Here is a 25,254-nt window from a genome sequence, read left to right on the forward strand (position 1 = left end):
TGCTTTGTTTGAGATTGGCTTGTTTAAAAGGAAAAAATAAAAAACAAATCACAGCAAATTTTGCACGGCAGTAAAATATATCATATAAGTCAAGAAAAGAAAAAATGCATGCAGTCAGCTCTGATGAATTCCAGCCATCTCTGTTACAAAGAAATGAATGTCTTGGGTACCCATCTTTTATGCTAGTAATGAATCATGAGGCTAAGACAATTGGTCCCAATTCAGGGGGCATCATCTGCAAATATCATTTTGTTTTATTTTGTTTAGATTTCCAAGGGCCTACTGGGACTACAGTTTTTAAAAACATAGTCAAAATTATTCAACAAGAGGCTCCCCCCTTCCAAAAAAATATAGTATATTGTACCTTCTTCAAAGGAAACTAAATGTAATGGATTACTTATTGGTGAATATTGAAAAAATGTGTTCTAGAAATTAATTGGAAAAGAAGGTACTTTTTACAGCCTAACTGCTAATACTCTACTTGTATCATAAGGGATATATTTCAGAAAATATAGTTTATGCTTTCCCTACACACCAGAATCATAAACCATGGTTTAATGGTCCTGCGGGGAAATAAAAGGAAATTGATTTTCCCCAAAATGAGAGAGAGGATTGCAGTGAACTTCCTGAGGAGCATGGTATTTCATGCTTATTCCAGGCTTGTTCACTTAATTTAAACCATGGTTTCATTACAGTTATAACAAAACAAGACATTTCTGTGACTTGACTTAACAACAAAAAGAAATTCCTATCCAGTGTCCTGCGGGTGGGAAGGATGTCTTCAATATTCTTCTCTTTCTCTTTACTATATGCTATATTATTTTACTCCTTTCCCATTCTTTTCTCAACTGATCTTTTCAATCTTACTTGAAAACAATTTGGGTGCCAATATGGAAGACTGAGTGTTGATGATAATAGTGGATATTTATTCCAAAAGACAGCAAAACATGCTATAAGGAGAGATTATAATTCAATGGAGATGCTAGGAGGTTATGCAGGAGATCTATAAGGTGTGATCAAAGAAGAACCATATAAAAAGAGACAGAACCTCAATCACACTTTTGTGGTTTCCTTCTTGACTTTTTTTTCCAAGCATACCCTAGAACAGTGTTTCTCCATGTCAACAGCTCTAAGATGTGTAGACATCATTGCTCAGAATTCCCCAGCCAGCATGCTAGCTGGGGAATTCTGAAAGTTGAATGCCATACATCTTAGACTTGCCAAGGTTGAGAAACACTGTCCAAGGGAATCCTGAGGAGATTATAGCCTTGTTGCATGCATATTTAATTTTCATCAAGAGGATCATTTGCCAGGTGATGGAAAGTATTTCCAGGTTCAGGCCTTGGGAAAACTTTTCCTCCACCGGATTACATGGAGACAAATAGTTCAGGGAAGCATCTTTATTCCTATTAGCCATAGATATATTTGTGTATGGCTAATAAAACAAATGGAGGCTAAAACATATATAAAATGTTTTAGGAATTGGATATGTCTAGTTTAATGAAAAGAAGGACCGGGGTGACATGATAGCAGTCTTCCAATATCTAAAGGGCTGCCACAAAGAAGAGGGGATCAACCTATTCTGCAAAGCATCTAAAGCCAGGACAAGAAGCAATAGATGGAAACTAATCAAGAAGAGAACCAACCTAGAAATAAGGAGAAATTTCCTGAGAGTGAGAACAATCAGTGGAACGTCTTGTCTTCAGAGGTTGTGGGTGCTACATCACTGGAAGTTTTTAGGAAGGGATTGGACAACCATTTGTCTGAAATAGTATAAGGTCTTCTGCTTGAGGTGGTTGGACTAGAAGACCTTCAAGGTCCCTTCCAATTCTGTTATTCTGCGTATGCATTTGGGAGGGCATCTGTTTTCCTCTACTACAGTGGTTCTCAACATTTTTAATGCCGCGACCCCCAACCGGTCATAAGTCGAGGACTACTCAACCATTGTAAGTCGAGGACTACTCAACTGGTGCAGCACCGTTTGCAGAATGGGACTTTTGGTGGGTTCAGCAGGGCAGAGACAGCCTGGACAATTCCTATTGGCTTTTGAAAGCCAATAGAATTAGACTCTATTCAAGAGAGTCTATTCTATTGGCTTTCAAAAGCCAATAGAATAAAAGGGAGTAGCACAGCTAAGGAAAAGGGGGAAAAAATGGCGGACTGCGTTGTTTGGCGACCCCTGTGAAATGGTCGTTCGACCCCAAATGGGGTCCCGACCCACAGGTTGAGAACCACTGCTCTACTATATCTCTGGTCAACTATAGTAATTCAGTTTGATATAGAATAGAATTCTTTATTGGCCAAGTGTGTTTGGACACACAAGGAATTTGTTTCTGGTGCATAAGCTCTCAGTGTACATACAAGTAATAGTGATAATCATGATCATATACAACATGAAAATGCATTCATCATAAATCGTGAAATACAACACTTCATCATAAATCATAAGATGCAACACTTAGTGATAGTCATAGAGTACTAGCTAAACAAACAACATAAATCATACTAGGGTATAAAAACAATATATTGTAAGATACAAGTAGCAAAGTTATAGTCATAAGAAGATAAGGATAGGTAATAGGAAAGATGAGGAGTATCATAGTAATACAGCTTTACTAAGTAGTTTGACAGTGTGGTAGGAATTACTTGCTAAGCAGAGTGGCAGCATGGGAAAATTTCAAGGTGAAAGAAAAAAAGTTTCTCTTCTCCTGTGAGATGCAGATATTAATAGATGTTAAAAAGAAGGATTTAGTAAGCCAATTGCATGAGAGATGTGGCTGCTAAAAACAAAATAAGGAATTATAATTCCACAATGTAAAATGTATGGGAATCTTGGTTAAAGGAATGTAAATGACCTGCTGCTAACCCATTTAGAGCATTACAGGTTATTACTAATATCTTCTGCTGAGAAATGTGCCATATAAACTGCACTGATGACACATACATTATGTTCCTAAGGAAAAATAGGAGAGTCATTTATGCTAAATTAAGTTTCTTCACAATCTTCAAAGGCATCTCCATGTAAATTACTTTACATAATCCAGCATATGGACAATCCATCCTTTCTAGTCAAGATCTTAGTTTTTAAGCAGGGAGAAAACATTGTTGAATTCCATTTCCATTTTTATTTGCTTTGGTAAATATCACTAATTTCAGAACTGAACTTGGCACAACCTCATTCAAGTCTCTTATATCATCTTATATCAGGCAAATTCTCAAAGCATCTCTATATATATGAATAAAGTTTTAGACTGTAAACTTCGTATCCAATCCACATTTCCAGATATCAGGAAAAATATCCCATAATATCCTTAAAATCAATGGGTGAAAATAAAGAGGCAGAGTAGCATTCTCCTATATTTTGATGATGCTCCCCAAGTATGCCCATAATTTTATGTGTCTACATAAATTTTATGTGTCTACATCAGGCATGTCAAACTCGCGATGTCACCTGATGTCGCGCAACGTATCGGGCCGATTTTGCCATTGCCAGCAATGGGGTGGGCGTGGCTTCCACGTGACCCGTCCGGCCCGCGGGCCAGCAGTTTCACTCTACATTATTCATCTACAGATTGAATAATGTAGGAAGAAATTTGAATTTGAAAAAAAGGTAGCTAAATAGCAAAAAAAAAAAACTAGAATGTTTTGGTCTCTACAAATCAAGTTCAGCTTGAGGCTTTCAATCTTAATGCTTTGGTCAACTCTGAATAAAGTACACATATGAATAAAATACATTTGTGTCAAAAAAAAAATATCAGACCTCATAAATAAGAAGAGGAACTGCTAGTATTATATCTGTGATCCAATATTGGAAATGTAGACAGCCACAATAGAATTCAAGATGGGAATTTTGCATAGCCAGATAAATTTTCATTTTTGTTTCTTGCCCCACAATGTATGCAGCGATCTATATAAGACAATATAGTCTATACATTGATGAACCTTTGCTAAGAAAAAAGAGAAAAAATGTGTTGCAAGTTTCTGAAACTTAAAAACATTCTCTTGCTAAGAACAAATGACAAACTGCTACTATATGGTTGCCAAGAAACCAACATGGACATGTCAGTACAGTCACTAGAAGTCAAGCCAACTTAATCCAAGCTGTAACCAACAATAAATATACTATCTATCATGTTCACCCTATACCCTCGTCTTGAATTAAAATTTACTGTTCAGGATTTTATCAGCAAGAATGCAAGAACAGTAGGATCAAATAATATTGATGTTAGGACAGCAACATCCTTTGGGAATTGTACATTCTGCTGTTCAAAACTGATATAGTTCTATTTAGAGCCTCATAAAGAAATGTGTATGCTGAAAATATGGATTTATTTCTTGTACGATAAAAGGAACCTGGAATCTTCTGCCCAGCTTCTGCATCTGTGTGTCCTATTTTGAAGTAAATACATACAGATGGTCCTTGACTTATGATCACAATTGGGACCAAAGCTTCTGTGCTAAGAAATGCAGTTGTTAAGTGAGTCATCACATGACTGCACCCTATTTTACCACCTTTTTGCCACAGTTGTTAAGTGAATCGTGTGGTTGTTAAGTAAATCTATCTTCCCCTATTGACTTTCATTGTCGAAAGCCAGCTGAGAAGGTTGCAAATGATCTCATGACCCAGGGATGCTGGAACCATTGTAAATACATGCCTATTGCAAACTACCCAAATCATAATCACGTGATTGCAGGGACACTGTAATAGTCATAAGTGGGAGGACCACAAAAAATTTTAAGCAACTGTTCAAAGTTACAACAACCCTGAAAAAAGTGATCCTCCCACTTAAAACTGTCGCAGCATCTCCATGATCACATAATCAAAATTCATCTTTTTGGTAACTGGCATATATTTACAATGGTAAGTGTGATTGCCATTTTCAGCCTTCCCAGTTGTGGGTGTACTGTACTAACTGTACTGTACTGTAATGTGCTTAGGGAATTGCTAAATGGCCCAGCAGATTTTATGTTATATCTTAAAGTTTGAAAATATCATTACTAAATAGGATGGAAAATTGAAAGCTTGTATTACTGCATCTTATTATTGTTATTGTCAATTATTCGAATTGGTTATGTAAATTACTGCACAATATACACATTTGTGCTATTACATAAATATGCATAGTAGTATTTCCAGTTTGGGGAAATAAAAACCTAGGACTGGAGAGATAAAGCAGCATTATAGGAAAGCCAGCAAATCTCTATCTCAATTATCAACCTCGTAGAAAGCAAATATTATTGCATTTTTAATCAATTGTATTTGGAGATGCAGAATCCTGAACAATCATTCCATGGTTATTTTTGGGAATAGATTCATAAAGTCTTAAGAAGATTAAAGGAGCTTTAAGTAAGCAAGATTGATAAGCAGCATAGACACAAACATAATAATTTGTAGAACAGGTAAGGAAGGAATAATCAAACTTTCTATATAAGTAACCTTTGAGTCTTATGGATAGCACTTTTCTGAAGAGATGATGCAGAGAAGGAACTAATCTTTTGTATTAAAAATTACCGTATTTTCCGGCTTATAAGACGACTTTCTAAAGCATGCAAATCGTCTCCGAAGTCGGGAGTCGTCTTTTACGCCGAGTCGTCTTATACACCGGAAATTAAGGTAGTTTCCGGCATATAAGACAACTTTCTAAGCATGCAAATCGTCTCCGAAGTCGGGGGTCGTCTTATACGCCGAGTCGTCATATACGCCAGAAAATACAGTATAATACTTCCATTCAAAATAACCTACTAGACAAATACCCTATAAACAAATTCATTTTGAAGATTCTTTTGAGTCTCCAGGTCTAAACATTAGATTAGGAAATTCATAAGAAAATCTAATTCCAAGAAAACTAAGAACACAATTCAGTTGAAGCAACAATATGTATCTCTGAATATCATATTTTATAATTCAACAAGGTTATATGTGAAGGTTATATATTATATTGGAAAAGCAAGGACATCAGCCTGGCAACCAAATGTAGATTAGTCCATTCTATTGTGTTCCCCATAGCTACCTAGAATTGTGAAAGTTGGACCTAAAAAAAAAAGCAAGACAGGAAGAAAATTTGAGCTGTGGTGCTGGAGAAGGCTTCACTGGAGAAATCAATTATGCTTGGAAAAGTTAGCAGTAAAAGGAAACCAGGCCACCAAAGAACATAGCAGTTGAACACTATCAAAGCTGACACCAGCCACAGTATAGAAAAGCTCAAAGAAGTAGTGCAAGATATAGAGAAAGCTGACCCATAGAATCACCAAGAGTTGGACATAACTAAATGGATAATATCATCATCATATACTGTATACTATATATCACTGCCAGTTTGGGCATAATATAGATAATCCCCTTTTTGGTAGACTCTCTCAATGATCCTTTTCTGGTTCTTTCCATTAAATCTGATGATGGGCCTCCAGGGAGACCTGCTGCTGATGGATCACATGGGTTTAATCAGGGGTCTTCAAACTTGGTCCTTTTATGACTTGTGGACTTCAACCAGAATTCCTCAGCCAGGCATTCTGGCTGCGGAATTCTGGGAGTTGAAAGTCCACAAGTCATGAAAGAGCCAAATTTGAAGACCCCTGGGTTTAATGCTCCACTGTTGTTGAGTTACTTCCTGGTCTCACCACCCTCTTTTCTTCTGTGGCTTTAGTTGTTGCAGCTGCAGATAAGATCTCCTGAGCTGCTGTTTTCCTGCCTCCTGACTGCTCTGCTTTTAGTTCTTCAGCTCAGTGGGAAAACTTTCCATGCTTCTTGGCTTCCAAAGCAAAAGAACAATGTCTTGACTCTGCAGCTCCAGATGAAGAGGAAAACTGCTCTTCATGTTCCCTACTGAGCTGTGGTTGTTCCTTTAAACTTGATGGCATCTCCACACTCAGTAGTGCGGTCATTTGAAAAGAAAACAAGGCACTATAGGGCCTTCTTTTTTCTATGATAAGCAGACACATCCTTTGACAGAGCAATACAGGATAAGTAAATGGCCTTTGTTTTATGATGGCATACACAGCCTGTGCATTTTTGTTAAAATTGGCAACAATGAAAGACAACATTTTACATTCAGATAGTTATTATTTACAGGACACATGACTCATCATGCTTAATGAGAAACAGATAATGATAACATTGGATTAGTCATAGACACAAACACACCCAGTCTCATAGTCCAGGCAGCAGAAGACAAGAAAAGAATTTAAATTACAAAGGACAGATCTATTGTCCAATATTCCAGAAAAATGAAAATTGATCTTGAATTTAGGTTCTAGAAAATGTATAAAATGTACTGTAAGTATAGTAGGATGGGCTGGAAACTTATGTATATCCTGTTTGATCCTTTGGACAATTTTCTGGGGACCTTGGGTCCCAAGTCCCCAAAAATCTGCCACTTTTGGTATATAACCCAGCTCAAATTTTCTAATTTCAATTTCCTTCAAAAAAAATCATTGACATGTGTTCTTTTGTTTTTACAAAATTGTCTATGGGTATGTATTTTAGTAGCAAGGAAAGAGGAAATCATTGGTCTTATAGAGAAGGCTTTTAGATTTCAGGTGCACTTAGAGGAAAGAAATATTCATGTGTGAATGCTGTTTGTTGACTTCAGTTCAGCATTTAATACAATCATTCCTCAGCATCTAGTAGACGAACTGGGTCTTTTAGGCTTTAATACTCCTTTGTGCAACTGAATTCTTGATTTTCTTATTGACAGGCCCTAATATGTGCAAGTTGGGACTAATATTTTTAACACCATTTTCTTGAGCACAGATTTTCCTTAGGGCTGCATCCTCTGTTGTTCACCCCATTGACCCATGACTATTGTGCAAGGTTTGCCACCAACCATATTGTGAAGTATGTGGATGATACAACAATAGTGGACCTTAAATTCAAGATGACAGGGTGCTTACCGCAAGGAGGTAGAGGATTTGGTTAACTGGTGTAATAAAAACAGCCTAGTTTTAAACGTTGGAAAAATTAAATAGATCATTGTCGATTTCAGAAAAGGCAGGCACAACCACATTCCTCTGTGTATTAATGATTCTCCTGTGGAGATGGTTAGCAGCATCAAATTTCTGGGTGTGCAGCTAACAAGTAGGCTGGCTTGGTCCCTCAGCAGCGAGACACTGGTGAAGCAGGCACAGCCTGCATTTTCTGCGTCCCATGAGAAAAGCACATCTTCTTTTCTCTGTCCTTACCACTTTCTACAGAGGGACGACCGAGAGCATCCTGTCATATTGCATCACTGTCTGGTTTGGAAGCATCACTGCTTCAGACAGGAAGGCAGTGCAGAGAGTGGTGAGGATGGCAGAAAAGATTATTGGCAGTTCACTCCCTTCTATCCAGGACATAGCATATAAGCTTTGCTTGAGCAGGGTCCACAGTATTGTCTGGGACACGTTTCGACGAAGTCTCATTCATCATCTTCAGGCTGGTGTTTTCGGCTTCGTGCTTCTAGGAGCACGAAGCTGAAAACACCAGCCTGAAGATGACGAATGAGACTTCATCAAAACGTCGCCAAGACACTTCCAATTTGACGTGGAAGAAAACCCGAATGACCAAAGACCTACATACAAACACCCGCGAAAACCTCAGAATATATATATATATATATATATATATATATATATATATATATATATATATATATATATATATAGGTCTTTGGTTGTTCGGGTTTTCTCCCGCGTAAAATTGGAAGTGTCTTGGCAACGTTTCGACGAAGTCACATTCGTCATCTTCAGGCTGGTGTTTTTAGCTTCTTGCTTTGAGCAGCAATGTGTGGTTTTAGCTGTTTCTTCCTGTTAAAAGGAAGAAACAGCTAAAACCACACATTGCTGCTCAAAGCAAGAAGCTAAAAACACCAGCCTGAAGATGACGAATGTGACTTCGTCGAAACGTTGCCAAGACACTTCCAATTTTACGCGGGAGAAAACCCGAACAACCAAAGACCTATATACAAATACCCGCGAAAACCTCAGAAAACAAATATATATATATATATATATATATATATATATATATATATATATATATATATATAGAGAGAGAGAGAGTAGAGAGAGAGAGAGAGAGACTAGGAGGGGGGAGGGAGGGAGGGAGGGAGGGAGAGAGAGAGAGAGAGAGATGTTGAAAATTCACTCCTATTGGAGATACAAATGTTGATGTGAGTACCTGCTTGGCAAATTGCTAAATGTATCCTCTAAGATGACAGTGAAGCTGTGTTTTTCATAGATACTTTCAGATCTGATAGCTATGAATACCTCTGGTGTAATGCTTTGTTTAGAATTTCTGCCCATCAGGAACCATTGTTAATCCATGGATCAGCTAAACATTCTTTGGATAATTCTCTGCAATTTTACTAGGGTTTTTTCTCTCTTGCCTTGTTTCACTTTGAAAAGTAGTTGTAGTGATTGAAAATATAGCTCCTCTCTAATTCTCCTGTAACTATTGCTGGCAGCTGGCAGGGTGCCAAATTATCTTGCCGACAAGCTGACTTTTTGCTTTTAATTTGTTGTCCTTAAAGAAGAATGTCAAATCATCTCTATCTAAGTTAATCTATCTAGATAAATTGCCTTTGCATAAGGTGATTCTTTGACTATTGTTGTTGTATATATATAGCATCCCTATGCCAGTTATTATTTTTTTAAAAAGACATGCCCATTTCTTTCCATATGAATTCAAGCAGTGGGTGTCATTGGTTTGAAATATATTATGCAAAGTAGCATCTTCCCCTTTAATGGATAGCATTTAATTGCACTGAGTTGCTCATTGTTCTTGTAATGACTATTATCCTGCTAATGACTGTTATCCTGCAAAGGTTAAACTACCATATAATGAAAGAACCAAGGAAAGGCCTAAACAATTAAAGCAGGTCTTCCAAAAAAAAAAAAAAAAGGAGGGGGGAGTTTAATTTCTGATGTTGTTATCTACTTTATAAGCAAAATCTCATTCATTTTTTTTCATAGCATGATCTGTAACTCATTTCTGCCTTGGGTAACTGTAACTGCAAAACAGGCTCTTTTTACCTTTGTATTCACAGTCACCCTAATTCCAAGCATATGTATTTATTAAATTGGACCTTTGAATCACATGGTTGACTCCTGGTAACTGCCTGGACTAGTCACTACAGTTTTCTTGGCAGGATTTAATAAGTGGTTTGCCATTGCCTCTTCTTGGTGCCTTAACAACTAGACTAAACTGGCTCTCAAGCATATTTATCTTAAAAGTTACAACTCAGAAATTCTCTCTATTTCTATCTTGAAATATCCCAATCTGGTCACTACAGCTTATATCTATATAAATATGTTTCGATCTGGAAATGTAAGAATATTGATATTAATTGGAGCTAAAATATGTTATATCACTAGGGCAGGGGTGTCAAACTTGCAACATCACGTGACGTGTCACGACTTTTTTTCCATTGCCGGCAATGGGGTGGGCGTGGTTTTGACATGATGCATCCGGCCTGTGGGCTGGCAGTTTGACACCCCTACACTACGATCTTAAGATGGAGCACAGTACTTGTGCTGTGATGACAGTGGAAATAGCCATCCTTAATGCATTTGGCAGACAAATTCATGTGATGAGCTTAAATTTTCTTTAGATTAATTATTGCCCCTGGACTCTAGGAAACAGAGTTCTTTATTAATGGAATTTAAATCTTTTGGGAAAAAATTAATTTCTGTAAACTAGAACAAAGAAAGATTTGCCAAAATGGCTGCATTTTTGTAGATTTAATGATGTGTCATACAATCTCCTCCCTCTGTTATAGCCAAAACATCCTTTAAAGAAACAAACTTCTGGTTTTTAACATGCTACTCTTGGATAGATTGAAAAGACAACATATTTCAATCTACAAATAGCTACATGAAATGTAAATATATTTCAGTCACAAAGAAAGTCCACAATCTAATTTGATTGCCAGTGGCAAGATCAACAGCAGGGTGCTGTTCTTGTTTTTCACAAGATACAATTATAGATTGTAGCACAAAATATCCACCCATTATCTGAATGGGTGATTTTTTTTATTAAAGCCAAAGGTCACCAGCTTAACATAGCTTCCAAGAACAAAATATCCAGATAACAATGCAATACATAATAACAGTATCATAAGAACAGTGAGATTATATATTAAAACTGGTAAAAGAGATGAATGGTCAGCTTGCTGGCATCCCTCATTATCTGTTGCAATACTTGACATGCTGCCATGCAAAAATTTATTGTATTTTAGGTTCTAACAGGCAATCTTTCTGTAAGAAATGGGTGAAAAGTATTTATTTGAGTAGAGCTAGCAAAGTATACTTGTGATGCTTAAACAATATAATTTTTTCTTTAGTCTGCTTCTGCTTTTGGAACTGCTTTCTCTTGTGATTAAAATATTATAAAATATAAGAAAGTAGAATATTAAGAAGACCTGCCATATCTGAATAGCTTTTGCAGTTACACATACATCCAGTGAATGCAAATTGGATTATCTCTGTATAATAAATCTGATGCACTTTTGTAAATTTTATCAAGAAGCAGCTGGCCCAATCCTGGGCATATTCATACTTGAGAATGCAATCATTAGACATACATGGGGTGTTCCAGAATTCTTCTGAAAGAAGACATGTTTCTTATTCAGCTCCTGAAGGTGTGTTTGTGTGCTTGAAGTTTACTGTCTGCTTCAACAGCAGATCAATACTGCAAAATGTGCAGCAGCTTTTAGTGAGTATGATAGCATGATTGGGCTATTGCAAGAGATCCTTAGCGGAGTAGAAAACTTTCCATTTCATGATGCTAAAACCCACTAAAATACAACAAATGAAGACAACATCATAGAAAAGGGAAATGTCACAGAGTCCTTCATGCTCTATTGCTTGCTTCCATTTGCATTTCCAATGTTCTGCCCTCTCTCTCTGACTCACTGTTCACCTTTGAAAGGCATAAGCAAGCCACTAAATGCTTGTTTTCTAGATATTCATCTTTTTACAAGTGAAAGTCTGGTGGCAAATCTGAGTAATGTTTTTTAGTCCAACTGGACAAACAAGGCCTTGTCTTTTCACACGTACAGCGCTTACATATATTGGAAGTGATTACAAGAGACCCTGGCCTCAGGATTATTTTCTGATATGTCATAGAATTTTTGCAATTGTCTATCATGGTCTTTCTGAACCTTTATCTAGGCAATCTCTTCCTACATAAAAAAGTCCCCACAAGAGTTTGTGGCACTTGATTATACTTCTGCCATTTCATCACTGAAAAAGAAAATGGTGGGCTTGTCCCATCTTAAGAGCAATGGAATCTCAACAAATTCAATTCTTTCCATGAAATTTCAGGAAGATTATATGGTTTGTGGTTAATCAAGCTCGTGATATCCCCATAGACAATTAATCATGAATTTCTACTTAAACCTTAACCCAGGGGTAGTCAACCTTGGCTCTTTTATGATTCGTGGACTTCAACTCCCAGAATTCCTGGCTCAGGAAAGAGCCAAGGTTGACTACCCCTGCCTTAACCTATGATTGGTTTTCTTCACATGATCTGGTAGCAACACAAACTGCCTGATCATTCTGCAGAGGTATTTAATAGGCACCCTAGTTTCCCAGAAATGCTGAGTCAATCTTGAGAAACTGAAGAGAGAGTGGAAGCTTAATCTGTAAATCACTAGAGTTCACACCTACAGCTCCAGAGTTATGGAGAATTCCTTAAGGAGATTCTTAGTAGGTCTGTTTTGTGTTTATGCCTTCAATCAGTATTGACTTCTGATGATTGCCTGGATTAGTCTCTGCAGCTTTTTGGGAGAGATTTCTAAAGTGGTTTGCCATTGCCTTCTTCATAGCGCTGAGTGGGAGTGACTGGCCCAATGTCATCCAGCAGGCTTCATGCCTAACACAGGATTAGTACTCATAGTCTCCCAATTTCTAGCCTGATACTTTAATCACTACATCAAACTGGCTCTCCTTTTAGTATGTATAGAAGTATATATGTGAAGCAAAGAAGACCATTTGAAAAGTATCTGGGATCAACCTGTTCTTATGGATAATTATTTTTACAGAACAGCAAAAGTGATTTCCTGTTTTTTCTTCTACTATGGCAGTCACTCTGATCCATCTTTAATATTCTGATAACTCTACAAACATGCTGGGCAAAAAGTAGTTTTACTGACAGAGGAAAACGTTTTTGTTGCTTTTCATAGTCCCCCTAATAGACAACTTGATTTTCTGGCCATTCATTAAGGTCAGCAGGAAATGCCTTTTTCTCTCCTTCTCTGCTGTCTTCTTATGAAATTTTTGTAAATGTGGGCAAAAACCTTGGTTGCAGCACCCAGAATGTGAGATATTTCTGCTGCAGGTTATCCATCTATCTCTTTCCCCATCTCCACCCCACCCCCACCCCCACCCCGGACATTCCAAAATTGACTTTAACAAGTGGTTGTATTGTGATATCTTTTGCTGTGTTCCTTTTTTAAAAATGCTTTAAGTGGATTTTTCCTGTGCTTTTAAAAAGAAACAATAGTGGATGATATGAATCTCAAGTACAAAAGCCAGATCAAAATCTCACACATAATAGTAATAGTTTACTGTAGTACAAACAAGAATGCAAACTGTGAAAGTAATGAAATCTATCCCAGACTTAAAATTTGCTTCAACCAATTCCATGAAAGATAGTCTAGTGAGATTGGCATTGCCAATAAGCAAAAAAAGGTTCGCCATCACTGGCTTATGTGATGGGTAATATCACATAGCTACTTTGGTTGTAAAGCGATCATTTACTCATCCCTGCTGTATCCCAGGAGTGACTTGCTTGCACCTGAAACTCTGTGCTCACTCACCATGGTAAAACATCTTTCTGATAATGCTTTTCTTTCCTGTAAAAGACATGCAAGATTCTGTTATTTGTATCTCATTTCACTACTACATTATAGTTTTCCTGTTGAGTTGATATTCCATTCTGATCTATCTGATGGAGGGTAATATTGTATGAAAATTTGATAATGCATCTTAGGGCCATTTTTAATGCGACATTAGCCAGAGGAAAAGTTGTTTTATGTATCTGTTTTCCAGCAGGACACCCTAGTTAAAGATCCTTAAAGATTCATGGGGCCTATATGTTTAAAAAAGGAAAAGGAATGCCAGTGTCTTTAGTTTAATCCAGTAGATTATCTATTAGATCAGATCCTCTAAAATATCAGAGATATCCACAGGATATAATAAAAAAAATCAAGCTGGTGGCTGTGACAGTGCAATTGAAGTCAAGATGTGGTTGTGATAGGTAGACCTACATATAAAACAGGGAATTTTGATTGCACTTTCACAGCTATCAACTTTTTATCACATCCTGCAGATTCCCTGCACTCACTTATCAGTGCAAGTACTATGATTTTCCCAATTCTTTGCTTTCATTTATGAAAGGAACCGCCGATGATATAAAAGTTTCCACAGAATTTCAGTATTCATTGTTCATAATAGTTTTAGATGCTACCCCTCAGAGTCGCTTTACATCCACAGTTATTGTCAATTCAATTGCCATATTGATTTTATGTTTCTGTTGAACAAAGACAGGATTATACATTTGTACCCCAAAAAGAAAAATCAAATTTGACTTTTCTTTTAACAACCAAGATAGTTGAAACTGGGGAAAGATATGCTTTATTGGATATGTGTGGCCTGAAGCTGTTACTATTTGTAATTTCCTCAAAATGCTGGACCTGATGTGAGGTATTATTAAAAGATCAATGCTTTATATTGTATTAAGCTAGTAAAGGATATAGGAATTATTGGATAATATTAATAAATGTTTTGGACTGGCCCCTTTCAAGCCAAAAGCAATTTTTTAAAAAATATATGTAAAGGTATTCTTTGGAAAAAGGAAACCTGACAAAATTACAGTTAATTTTTAAAATGTATGTACAGAATATGCTCTAATGTGCAGAGAGTGGCTATTTTGAACATCATATTTTCATAATTTGAAGCTCTCACTTAACAGTAAAAAAATAGCAATCATTGTGTAAAAAGAAAGCTCTCCAATGAACCACAATTAAACTTAGCATTAGGAAACCGTTATTTTATATATAGGATTTTTCTTGTTTATTATTATTTTCTAATATATTGCATTAAGCTAGATTAATCTCCTGAATATGTGTTTGTGGTGCATTATTCATCAGTTGTTGTCTAATTTTTTTAAACTTCCAGAAATAAATTGTTATTGATAAGAGGCATCTCTTTTTCCTTATTTAAATAAAGATATGTACATAAGAATGCTTCCACTTCTATAATGTGATTGAACTCTCATGCACACTTTCTGATTTCCCATAATGTTTTGAGCCACTAGATCTTCAAAACAGCTAAAAATAAATAACTATAACATTTCCAGCTCTCCAGGTCAGATAGATAGGCCTGATATGTAAACACTCTGTCTTCTCTCCCTAACCATTTCTGCTCTCTGTCTCTGTCTTCTAACTATCCTCCATCTTTCCAGATGCAGGACGCTATGGGCTATGAGTTACCCTGGGTGTACTTTGTCAGTCTGGTCATCTTTGGATCCTTTTTCGTTCTTAATCTGGTTCTTGGTGTGTTGAGCGGGTAAGCTGTTAGTTTTGGTGTTTTCTTCTCCTCATGCTGCAGGGCAAGACTCCAGGATCAGGATCCTTCCATGTCACCAAGCTTCTTAGCTTGTCAGAAACTCAAGCAAAGAGTCTGTTTAATGAAAATTTGCATATCATTAATATGCCTAAAGGCAGTCACATTACAGTAGGACTATATAATAACGCCTCTATCAGGAGTGGAGAACTTAACAAAATTTGTGCATTCCTAGACAGATGACTATCTCTCTTTGTCTTTAGAATTGACTCACTAAACATTCAGGTCCAGTGCTGGTGGCTGAGGTTCCCTTCAATTGGAGACTTGCAATGCACAGGAATTAACTTTTCTCACTAATTATCATTCCACTCTTCCAGGTCAATGATGCCATAGGAAGTGAGTGGCCCTGGATCTATTTTGTTACACTAATCATCATAGGCTCATTTTTTGTACTTAACTTGGTTCTCGGTGTACTTAGCGGGTAAGCAATACAAGGAAAAATGGTTTTCAATTGTTTTTGCTATTTATTTTCCTGGCTTCTAAACTGATAGTTCTATTCTTTGGGATGGTGTTGTGGATATAAGTGTTGATTCAGCATCTACATTTCTTTTGGTAACATCAATGATCTTTGACCAAACCGTAACAACTGGCACAGTAGTTACAATGCAGTATTACAGGCTGACTCTGCCCACTGCCAGAAGTTCAATCCTGACAAATTCAAGGATTGACTCAGCCTTCCATCCTTCCAAGGTCAGTAAAATGAGGGCCCAGATTGTTGGGGGCAATATACTGACTCTATAAACTACTTAGAGAGGGCTGTAAAGCACTCTGAACAAGTATATAAGTCTAAGTGTTTTTGCTATTGCTGTAAAGTCGTAGTAGTAGTAGTAGATACACAGATTGAATTCATCCATTCTGTAGCATGATATAACTAGAAAATTGGGCAGTTTAGTGTTCTCCTCAAAAACCAACAATATTAGAACTATTAATTAAAATTTGCTCGACATAAACCGCTATCATAGAAGAAAAAACTAGTATCATAATTAGTATGCTTGCAGCTTATAAACCTAGAACATTGAGTATGGCTTGTGTGAATTCAACTGAAAAGCAGAGGTTGATTTCTCTGATACCTTAGAGAAACTGACAGCCTTACACCATGCATCAGAACATTTATGGTCCATACATACTGATCATTCAAATAAAATTACATTGTATTTTCTAGAGTACAAAGGTTTTTTAACATTGTCTTTGTACAAATTAACAAAGTGGTTATAGGGATTTACAGTAAAACTTCAGCCATACAGAGATACAACTCTGTTTAAGAATGTTACATGCACACATGAATTTCATTAAAACAGTCAGCAATAGATAAGGAATGGAAAATATAAAAAGTTACCATTTAGTGAAAAATTGTCCTTTCTCAGTTCAGAACTTTCCTCATGAAACTTGACTTAACTATGGAAGACAAATATTCACTATACCGGTATTATTGAATCTGCTATGAGATAATAGGTGTCAACGTTCATGACAGTGGAACTAGTCACTAGAGAGATGTCAAATATGTTCAAATTGAGGCTAGACCATCATTTTTGCATTGATTTAGATTCCTACATTGTGAAGGAATTTGGGCTCAATGTTACAAATTAAAATGATACTTCTGTGTATTCCATGTTTATATTTTACCAGTTGGAATATATTAGTCGATTTATAATTTGCTTTCTTAGTGTGACAGCCAAAAATTAGAAATATTTGAAGATCATTGTAAAATCAATTTGGCCTATAAAAGTGCTAAATTAGGGTTTGGTATAACAGTAATTTGTTGGAATACCTGAACACATAGATGCTAAGAGAAGAATTTTGTGTTGTGGTTTAAAATTGGTTTTTGAAATCTGCCTTATTAATTTAGCTAAACCTGGCATCTTATGTCATTCCTGGTTTGTTTTTGTGTTTTTTTGTGCACTCCTTACTAGCACTGATGATGTTACCTAGTTAGGGTAATGAAATGTCTGTAAGAAAATAAGCAAGCTCAGAGAGCACCAAGGACCCCTCATTTTTGTGTTTGTTCTCTTTTACCAATCTTGAAATTGCAAGATAATAGTAATTGAAAATAAAAATAGATTTGACTTCCAGATTAAATTGTGATCCAAAGGCTTTCTCTCCAAACTCTTCACTCATCCTCAGTCTACAAATACTTTGCTTTCTGTGGCCAAATATTCTTTGAGAGCAACATAGAAATACTGTACAGATCTTCAAATAAACTCCATCCATGTTTTTATCACCTCCTAATTGGATTATTGTAAGGTACTTTATACAATACCCCTGAAGACCATCAGGAACTTCAACTGATGTACAGTGCAACTGCACATATGTTTCCAAGACAGAAACATTACTGCCATGTGAAACTACTACTGTAGCAGCCCTATTGGCTCGGATTGTTTTCAAGCATCCTTTAAGGAACTGTTTATGATGTATAAAGCTCTATATGCTTGGGCTCACTGTAACTTCAGATGTGTTTCTTCCAGATAGAATATGTATGCCTGCCCAAAGTTCCTGCTGAGAGTCCCCATGATAGGAGGAGACATTCACTCAAAAGCAAAACAGATGGAGCACAAAGCAATACATAAACATCAAAACGTCTCCCATGGTTCCTAGGAAACATTCCTGCAAACAGATTATCAAAATAGATGTATACCTCTAGAGATTTGGATATTGGCAAAAGATATACAGATCAAACAAACCAGGAATTAACCAAATAAACCATATTGCTTTCTTTTAACCTGTACTGTATAAACTAAACACAGTTTGGTCTCGTGCAATACACAAAGATATAGGAAGGAATGGAAATTGAAATTACTTCACAAAATGCCAAATAAAAGAGAATTACGTGTACATGCATTTTGATTACACATTGATACCCAGTTTACTACCATCATTAAAACATTTTTAAAACTGTATTAGATGTCCCAGAAAAATGTCCATTTGATATTAAGTATTAACAGTACCACCATAAACATAATGGTTTTTCCATGTAGAATGCTCTGATGCAAAAAAACCAAAACCATACAAAGCTCTATACATAGTAGATAGCAAATGTCTGCTTTGCAAGAAAGCCAAGCAAACCAAATTATTTATATTTAAAAAAAATCTCAGGTTCTGTCTTTGACTCTATAATTTAAAAGATTACAAGATGTGTAAAATATATTTGTTAAAGCCAGGACAATTACTACCAGATAGTAGATCTGATATTGTAATAAAGGAATCTGAAGTCTAACATCAACATTCTTTCTAGTGTTGACCATAAATCTTCCTCTAATATTATTATTAAAAGACATTGTTAAATAATAATGTTTAATATTGCAGGGCCAATACAGCCTAAGTTGCATTTTCTAGTGGACAATACAGGATAACATTACAAGATATTGAACTCCATGGACATAAAAAATTAAATTTAATCTTCTTTGCTTAATAAAAAAAAAACCTCTAATACTGTTCACCTTGCTTTAATAAAATGCTGCTTGGAAAGAGGCACCAAATCTTGACTATATTTTCTTATTGTCCACCTTTTGTTTACTGTTTCTTACTACAAAAATGTGTTTTTTATTAGATGAACTCTTACGGTATTTCCATGTTTGTAAATGGCCTTTTTATTTTAATAGCAAAGCTCTTTCCACTTATTAATTCACTGAGATGCTTTTGATCCTAAGAATTAAATAAAGTATTTTGTAATATTCTATTTTTAAAACCAAACCAAAATGAACAAAAACCAAACAATAGGACAGAAAACTCGAGGCAGCAAATCGATATGACATAAGAGTCAAATTTGCCTTACATTCCTAGTAATGTATTGAATGTAATATTGCCTCAGGTATAGGAGATTTTAACACCACCACCAATAATAATAATAATATCTACATCTCAAGTTACAAAAGTAATTTGAGATGCAGTACAGTTCCAAAACAGAGGCTGTTCCAAAACCTAGCAATATATCTTGAGGAACCACAGAGCTTAAATTAATACAAGCAGCTATCATACCAAGAAACTTAATATTTTAAGGCAATTCAAGTTATTCTCTTATCTTCTCTCTCTTTCTTCTTTCTATTTTTCTCTCTTCTGTCCTTTTAATTTAATCTTCTCCTTCTTACCAGGGAGTTTTCTAAAGAGAGAGAAAAAGCAAAAGCTCGAGGTGACTTTCAGAAGCTAAGAGAGAAACAACAACTGGAGGAGGACTTAAAAGGATATCTAGACTGGATCACTCAGGCAGAAGATATAGATCCAGAAAATGAGGATGAAGGCATGGATGAGGAGAAGCCTCGAAACAGTAAGAAACTCTTTCCTGTTTTCCTTTTTGCTCCTAGCCAGAGATGACTTCTGAAGGTGCTCAGCATTTTGAGAAACATCATGAGCTGAAATTTTCTTCTGAATCAAATATTGCTTTATAAAAATAGGATGGGGAAGATGAAGAAGTCAATATAATTACTATTGATTCTGGAAGATCATGCCTTTGCTTGGCCTTGTGTATAACAAAGGGAAACTGGCATATACTTTCTATTAAAAGATTCCTGAGAGATGTGGTTTAAAATGTGCTTTGAGCTCCATAGGTTTACTGAACTGCAATTCATCCTTTTCCCTTTGAAATAATTATCTTGAATACTTCAAGCTGACTCAGTCTTGTGTTGGTGTTTGTAACATTTCTGAAACATCCTTTTCCCAAAACGTTTCAGGCCAAATATAAAAGCAATACTATTTGTAAAGTAAATACAATACCAGAATGGGCCTGTGGACTTAAATAAGCATCTAACATACTGTATGCATTATGAGAATAATAACTCTAGAATCAGAATCAAATTATCATCTGTGTAATTTGTGAAATCACATTATTAGAGAAATATCAGTTCCACATCATGAACCTTGCTTTGCTATGGTGGAAAGGTAATATTGCTTTGAATGATGTCACTGTTCCAATCAGCACCAAGATGATTTGTTGTAGATTTTCTCAAAGTATTTCTGAATGTACTCTATCAAGTTTATAATATATCAAGAATTAGCCAGGTTATCTTTATGGGGAGGAAGGATTAGTTGGTTATCTGAGCTGTTTCTGTATCAAAATGAAAGATATACTTTGGTTGCCAGAAGCTAATATATTTTTAATTCATATTCTGCTCTTCTACATGATGCTGCTGGAGGTGATTTGGAAAGCAACTATTAGACATAGTCCTTCTTTTTGCCATGCAATGCTTAGAAGAATGTGCTTCAAATAGCAACAAACATTGCTGTCTTGTCTTTCTATCTGTATGGGGATCAAATTTTTGGCAGAAGTTCAGAGGGTATGGCACATTTAGATCAGTCCAAGATCATGTTAAATAAATGAGTATTAAATAAGTAGTTATTCCTTTCAGAGCCTTTCACAATTTTGTCTTCTTGCTTAGGTATTGATGACTTGAACTCTGAGAGCTGTGATTCCTCCATTAATAAGTATTCTATTGATTTTCCGTGTCCAAATCAAAGAGTGGCTGATTTTGCTTTCATCCAGGCTCCCTTACTGTATTTCAGAGGTCCTTACTGTTGTCTGGCCCTGAGCTTTGGAAATATTTATAGACTAGCATGAGTTATTTTATTTTATGTAAACATGTATGGGTTGTGTAAGTTTGTCTTTACTATATAAGACATTAGGCTAGGTTAGATTAGGATAGGTTAGGTTGTTATATTGTGGTCATTAAACAGCACAAGACTTTTTAAAGACTAAATCTTCAAAATAGTAGTTGTGAGAATAAATTTGGAGGTGATGAGATTAATCATGGTCATAGAATCATTGGTATAATACAGCAATAATATGACAATAACCTTTAGGAATTAATCATGAAAAGTATATTATCTAGTTCTTTAAAGTAATACTTCTAGATTAGAAATTTCTCAGCTATATAGAGAATGACTTTTCTAACAGAAAAAGGCAGAATTTGAAAAAATACAAATAAGAAAAAAATATTTTATTATATGTTATTAGAAATAATGCATACAATATGACAATAATTAAGCCAAAGAGCAGAAAAAGTGGCTTTGCAGCTAGAAATGTTTTTCTCACAACTACAGTTTTTTCAATCAACTGAAAAATGCACACTATATAAACTCCAAACAGGAGGGGATCTAACATCCCAGGTAGTTGATTGGTTGATGATTTTGGCTTTCCTTTCAACCAACTGATTTCAAATTCCTTTGTGAGCATTTAAGGAATAGGAAGATTTACAATTTGTTCCTACTTCAGAGGGGAGGCTTATGCAATCTGAAGTTTGATTTAGTTGTTAGAATGAATTATCTGTATCTCAAAAGACATATAAAATTTTCAATTAAAAAGGGAAAATAAGCCCAGTTCCATAATATAGTCGTTAAAATCACTATGTTTTTTAGTTTTATTGAAGATATAAAAGTACCTGCCAAGTACAGGTAGTCCTAGATTTACAATCATTTGTTTAGCATCTGTTCTAAGTTATGACAGCACTGGAAAAAATAACTTATGACCAGTCCTCACATTTATGACCATCACAGTCCACATGTTCACGATCCAGGAGCTTGGCAACTCGTTCACATTTATGATGGTTGCAATGTTCTGGGATGATGTGATCCCTATTTCTGACTTCCCAAACTTCAAGATTCCAACAAGCAAAATCAACGGGAAAGCTAGCAGGGATGGTCACAAAATGCAGTCATGTGATGTATCGCTTAACAATCAGTGATTCACTTACTGACCACAGCAAAAAAATGGGTGTGCTCACATGATTCCTCACATAATGACGACATTACTTAACAATGAATTTTTCGGTTTTAATTGTGGTCATAAATCGAGGGCTACTTATATCCTTAGAATAATCTATTTCTTTTGGGATGGAAATCATATGTCAAACTTTTTTTTTTTTTTTGCAAATCCCTTGTATTTGAATTTCCTACACCCAGTCTAATGGAGAAGCAAATGCTATTAGAATAGTTTGGAAACCTTGTTTGATTAAATAAGATAAATATTTAAGGTACATTTAAGGTAAATATTTATTCTCCTGTTTTCTTAAATAAATAATATTCAGCAGTCACAGAATTCAATTGTGAAAAGAAGAAATAGCAAAGAAAAGGAACTAGAATGTTGACTAATACGGATATTTATTCCTCGAACACAAATCATGTTATTATACCCTGTGGAATTTATTTAAAAAAAAACAATGGGAGAAGGATTAGAATGCAAAATTGCCTATTTTTCTTTCTCTCTCAAAGTGGTGGAAATTCAGTGTGTAACTATAAAGATATTAGCTATGCATTTAATAACAGGCATTGTGTAGCCATAACCGTGCAGAAATAATGGTTGAAATAGCGATGGAATTGCTGGTAGCATTGGCAACATTCACAATGTTTGTACAATAATCTGTAGAGAAGTTGGGTTTTTTTTAGAACAAAGAAAGCTGCAGCCCTGTCTATGCTCACTCAACTCTAAATCCTACTGCTGTTATTAATCTGTGCTGGAATGAAACAGAGCAAAGATGTACCACTTTCTTAGAAAAATTGGAAATGAGTGAGGCAGGTTTTAAGTCACTAGGCTTAAAATCATAGCAATTCCTTGTGTTACAGTTTAATGAATAGTTTCATAGCTGCTAAAATATGTGAATGACTTTTTTTATTCCTGAAGCTATCAGAAAGGAAGAACCAACGAATTTGTGTAAAATTAGTGGTGTAATGAAGATCCTTCAGGCTGTCATCATTTTGCTTAATTTTTCCACATTTTCTTGCCAAGGGAAAGCAATGTAGAAAAAAAAAAAAAGAATTAAAACCGCTTTCTAGCCTTTTATTGATTTCTACCAAGGGAAGGTAAATTAGTTTAGCTAAATGGAAACTATACGTAGTCCTTGACTTACAACTGAAATTGGGATCAAAATTTTGGTTGTAAATTGTGACACTCATAAGTCAAGGTATCCATATGACTGGTCCTGATTTTATGGCCATTTTTGGCAGTCATTAGGCAAATCATGTGGTGGTTAAGTGAATCATACAGCTGTAAGTCCAAATCCATTCTCCTTTTTTCTGGAAACGAGCAAAAAACATCTCAAATCATGATCACATGACCAGGGGACATTGCAACCGCTCATAAATGTGAACCAATTGCCAAGCACCTGACATGTGGTTTTGTGACCATGGGAGAGGATGGTATGGCATGAAAGCCATAAAGCACCCTTTCCAAGGGTACAGTAACTCCAAACCACCATTAAACAACTGCTTGTAAGTCAAGCTCATGTAGAATCGATTCTCTAGGGAGTAGAGAAGTAGAATCTTATTCAAAATACTCAAACACTAAAAAAAATAATGACTCCTCCCCTAATTCTGTGGTCTGGATTGTGGATTTAAAAAATTCATTTTATTCTAGTAAAATTGCTATAATAGCTAGTTTAGCTGTTGTTATGTAATAACTAGTATAACTGTTATAACCATACTAACTAGTATGGCTATTTGTACATGCTTCTTAATAGCTACTTAATGCCTCTTTCTTGGCTGCATGGCAGAAAGAGAAGTATTGGTGGTCATTCTTTCCTGGTCTTGCAGTCTCCACAAAGACCAGTGACCATATTTGGCCAAACAGAGAAGTTTGGGAAATAGCTTTAAAAGACACAAAGAGTAGAAGATAGGAAGTAAAGTTGTATAAAGAGACTTCTCTTTTCTTTTAGAGAATGAAAGGGAAGAGAAGAACTTGGGGGAAAGCCTGGGAGAAGAACATTCAAAATAAGCAGAAAGGAGTGGACCTGTTCAGGAGTTGCAGGTGTGAAGAGTGTTGAAGTTTGTATTTGATTTCAAATAAGTAGGCAAAATTCAGGCTGCAGAATTATGCTGTAGCGTTACTGAATTTTATTCAATCAGTAAAACACAAACTTCTTCTGCTCTAAGAATGTGTCCAGATTAAATAGATGTCTAGAAGCTAGTTGAGGAATGCAGTAGGTAGAGATTGTTAAGGTTAAAACTTAGTTTGATGGCTGTCTGACACTTGCCCACACAAGGCCTAAATTAAAATAATTATATTAGCAATTCTGCAGCTCTATAAATGCTTCCAAACATATTCACAGATTTCAAAAAGCAATTACTACCAAAGCATTAAACATGCCTATTATAAAATATAATTTGATGCTGTTTATCCATCTATCTAAAGAAGCACAAAAGCCAAAATCATGCTCCTGAAAAAAATGAGGAAAGCCATTTAATTAGAAAAATTCTTGTTCAACCTCTTTATTCCAAGGTGCAAAACATTAGGCTGTACAGAATATTTTAAGAGTTTTTCCACTTCAAAGAGTGTGTTGGGCTAAGGAAGCCCCACTCTTAAACCACTGCGACAGACATGTCCTTTGGAAGGCTAAATGTGGCTGCTTCAAAGCCTTCTGCAAGTGGTCATCTCACGTGTGGCACAGCCACTTCTCTACCTGGTAAATTTAGTTATTTTCAGGTTTGCACACTGCCTTAATTAAGGGATTAGTCATGGTGTTAATATAATGTAAAATAACAAATTGACAACAATAAACACCTATAGTGGAATAAGAATAATAGTCAGCAGGACAAAAGTCAAGAGGATCACAATGATTGCAGACAAAAAAGAAGAATCCAGCAGTCATAATTTCTCAAAGTCAGAAGAGTTCCATCTTAAGTAGGTCAGTACCTACTTGTAAAATCATGGCAAGGCAATGTCTCCTTTGTAGA

At 35.8% G+C, this 25,254-nt stretch overlaps 1 protein-coding gene across 27 annotated transcripts in view; it reads left to right on the forward strand.

Annotated features, from left to right (window-relative positions):
• The window catches only part of CACNA1C (calcium voltage-gated channel subunit alpha1 C), a 590,134-nt gene that overhangs the window by 414,337 nt on the left and 150,543 nt on the right, over window positions 1-25,254 (forward strand). For 19 of the 27 annotated variants that reach the window (XM_039359892.1, XM_039360686.1, XM_039360507.1 and 16 more), the window contains 2 exons: window positions 15,921-16,024; window positions 19,689-19,861. In XM_039359892.1, the coding sequence (XP_039215826.1) occupies window positions 15,921-16,024; window positions 19,689-19,861 (277 nt within the window). Of the gene's footprint in view, window positions 1-15,442; window positions 15,547-15,920; window positions 16,025-19,688; window positions 19,862-25,254 lie in introns of all 27 variants that reach the window. The other 8 variants (XM_039359986.1, XM_039360172.1, XM_039360930.1 and 5 more) reach the window with 2 other exon arrangements.

Source organism: Crotalus tigris, unplaced genomic scaffold, assembly GCF_016545835.1.
Source record: "Crotalus tigris isolate CLP2741 ecotype Arizona unplaced genomic scaffold, ASM1654583v1 scf7180000017541.2806704, whole genome shotgun sequence".
Lineage (NCBI taxonomy): Eukaryota > Metazoa > Chordata > Lepidosauria > Squamata > Viperidae > Crotalus > Crotalus tigris.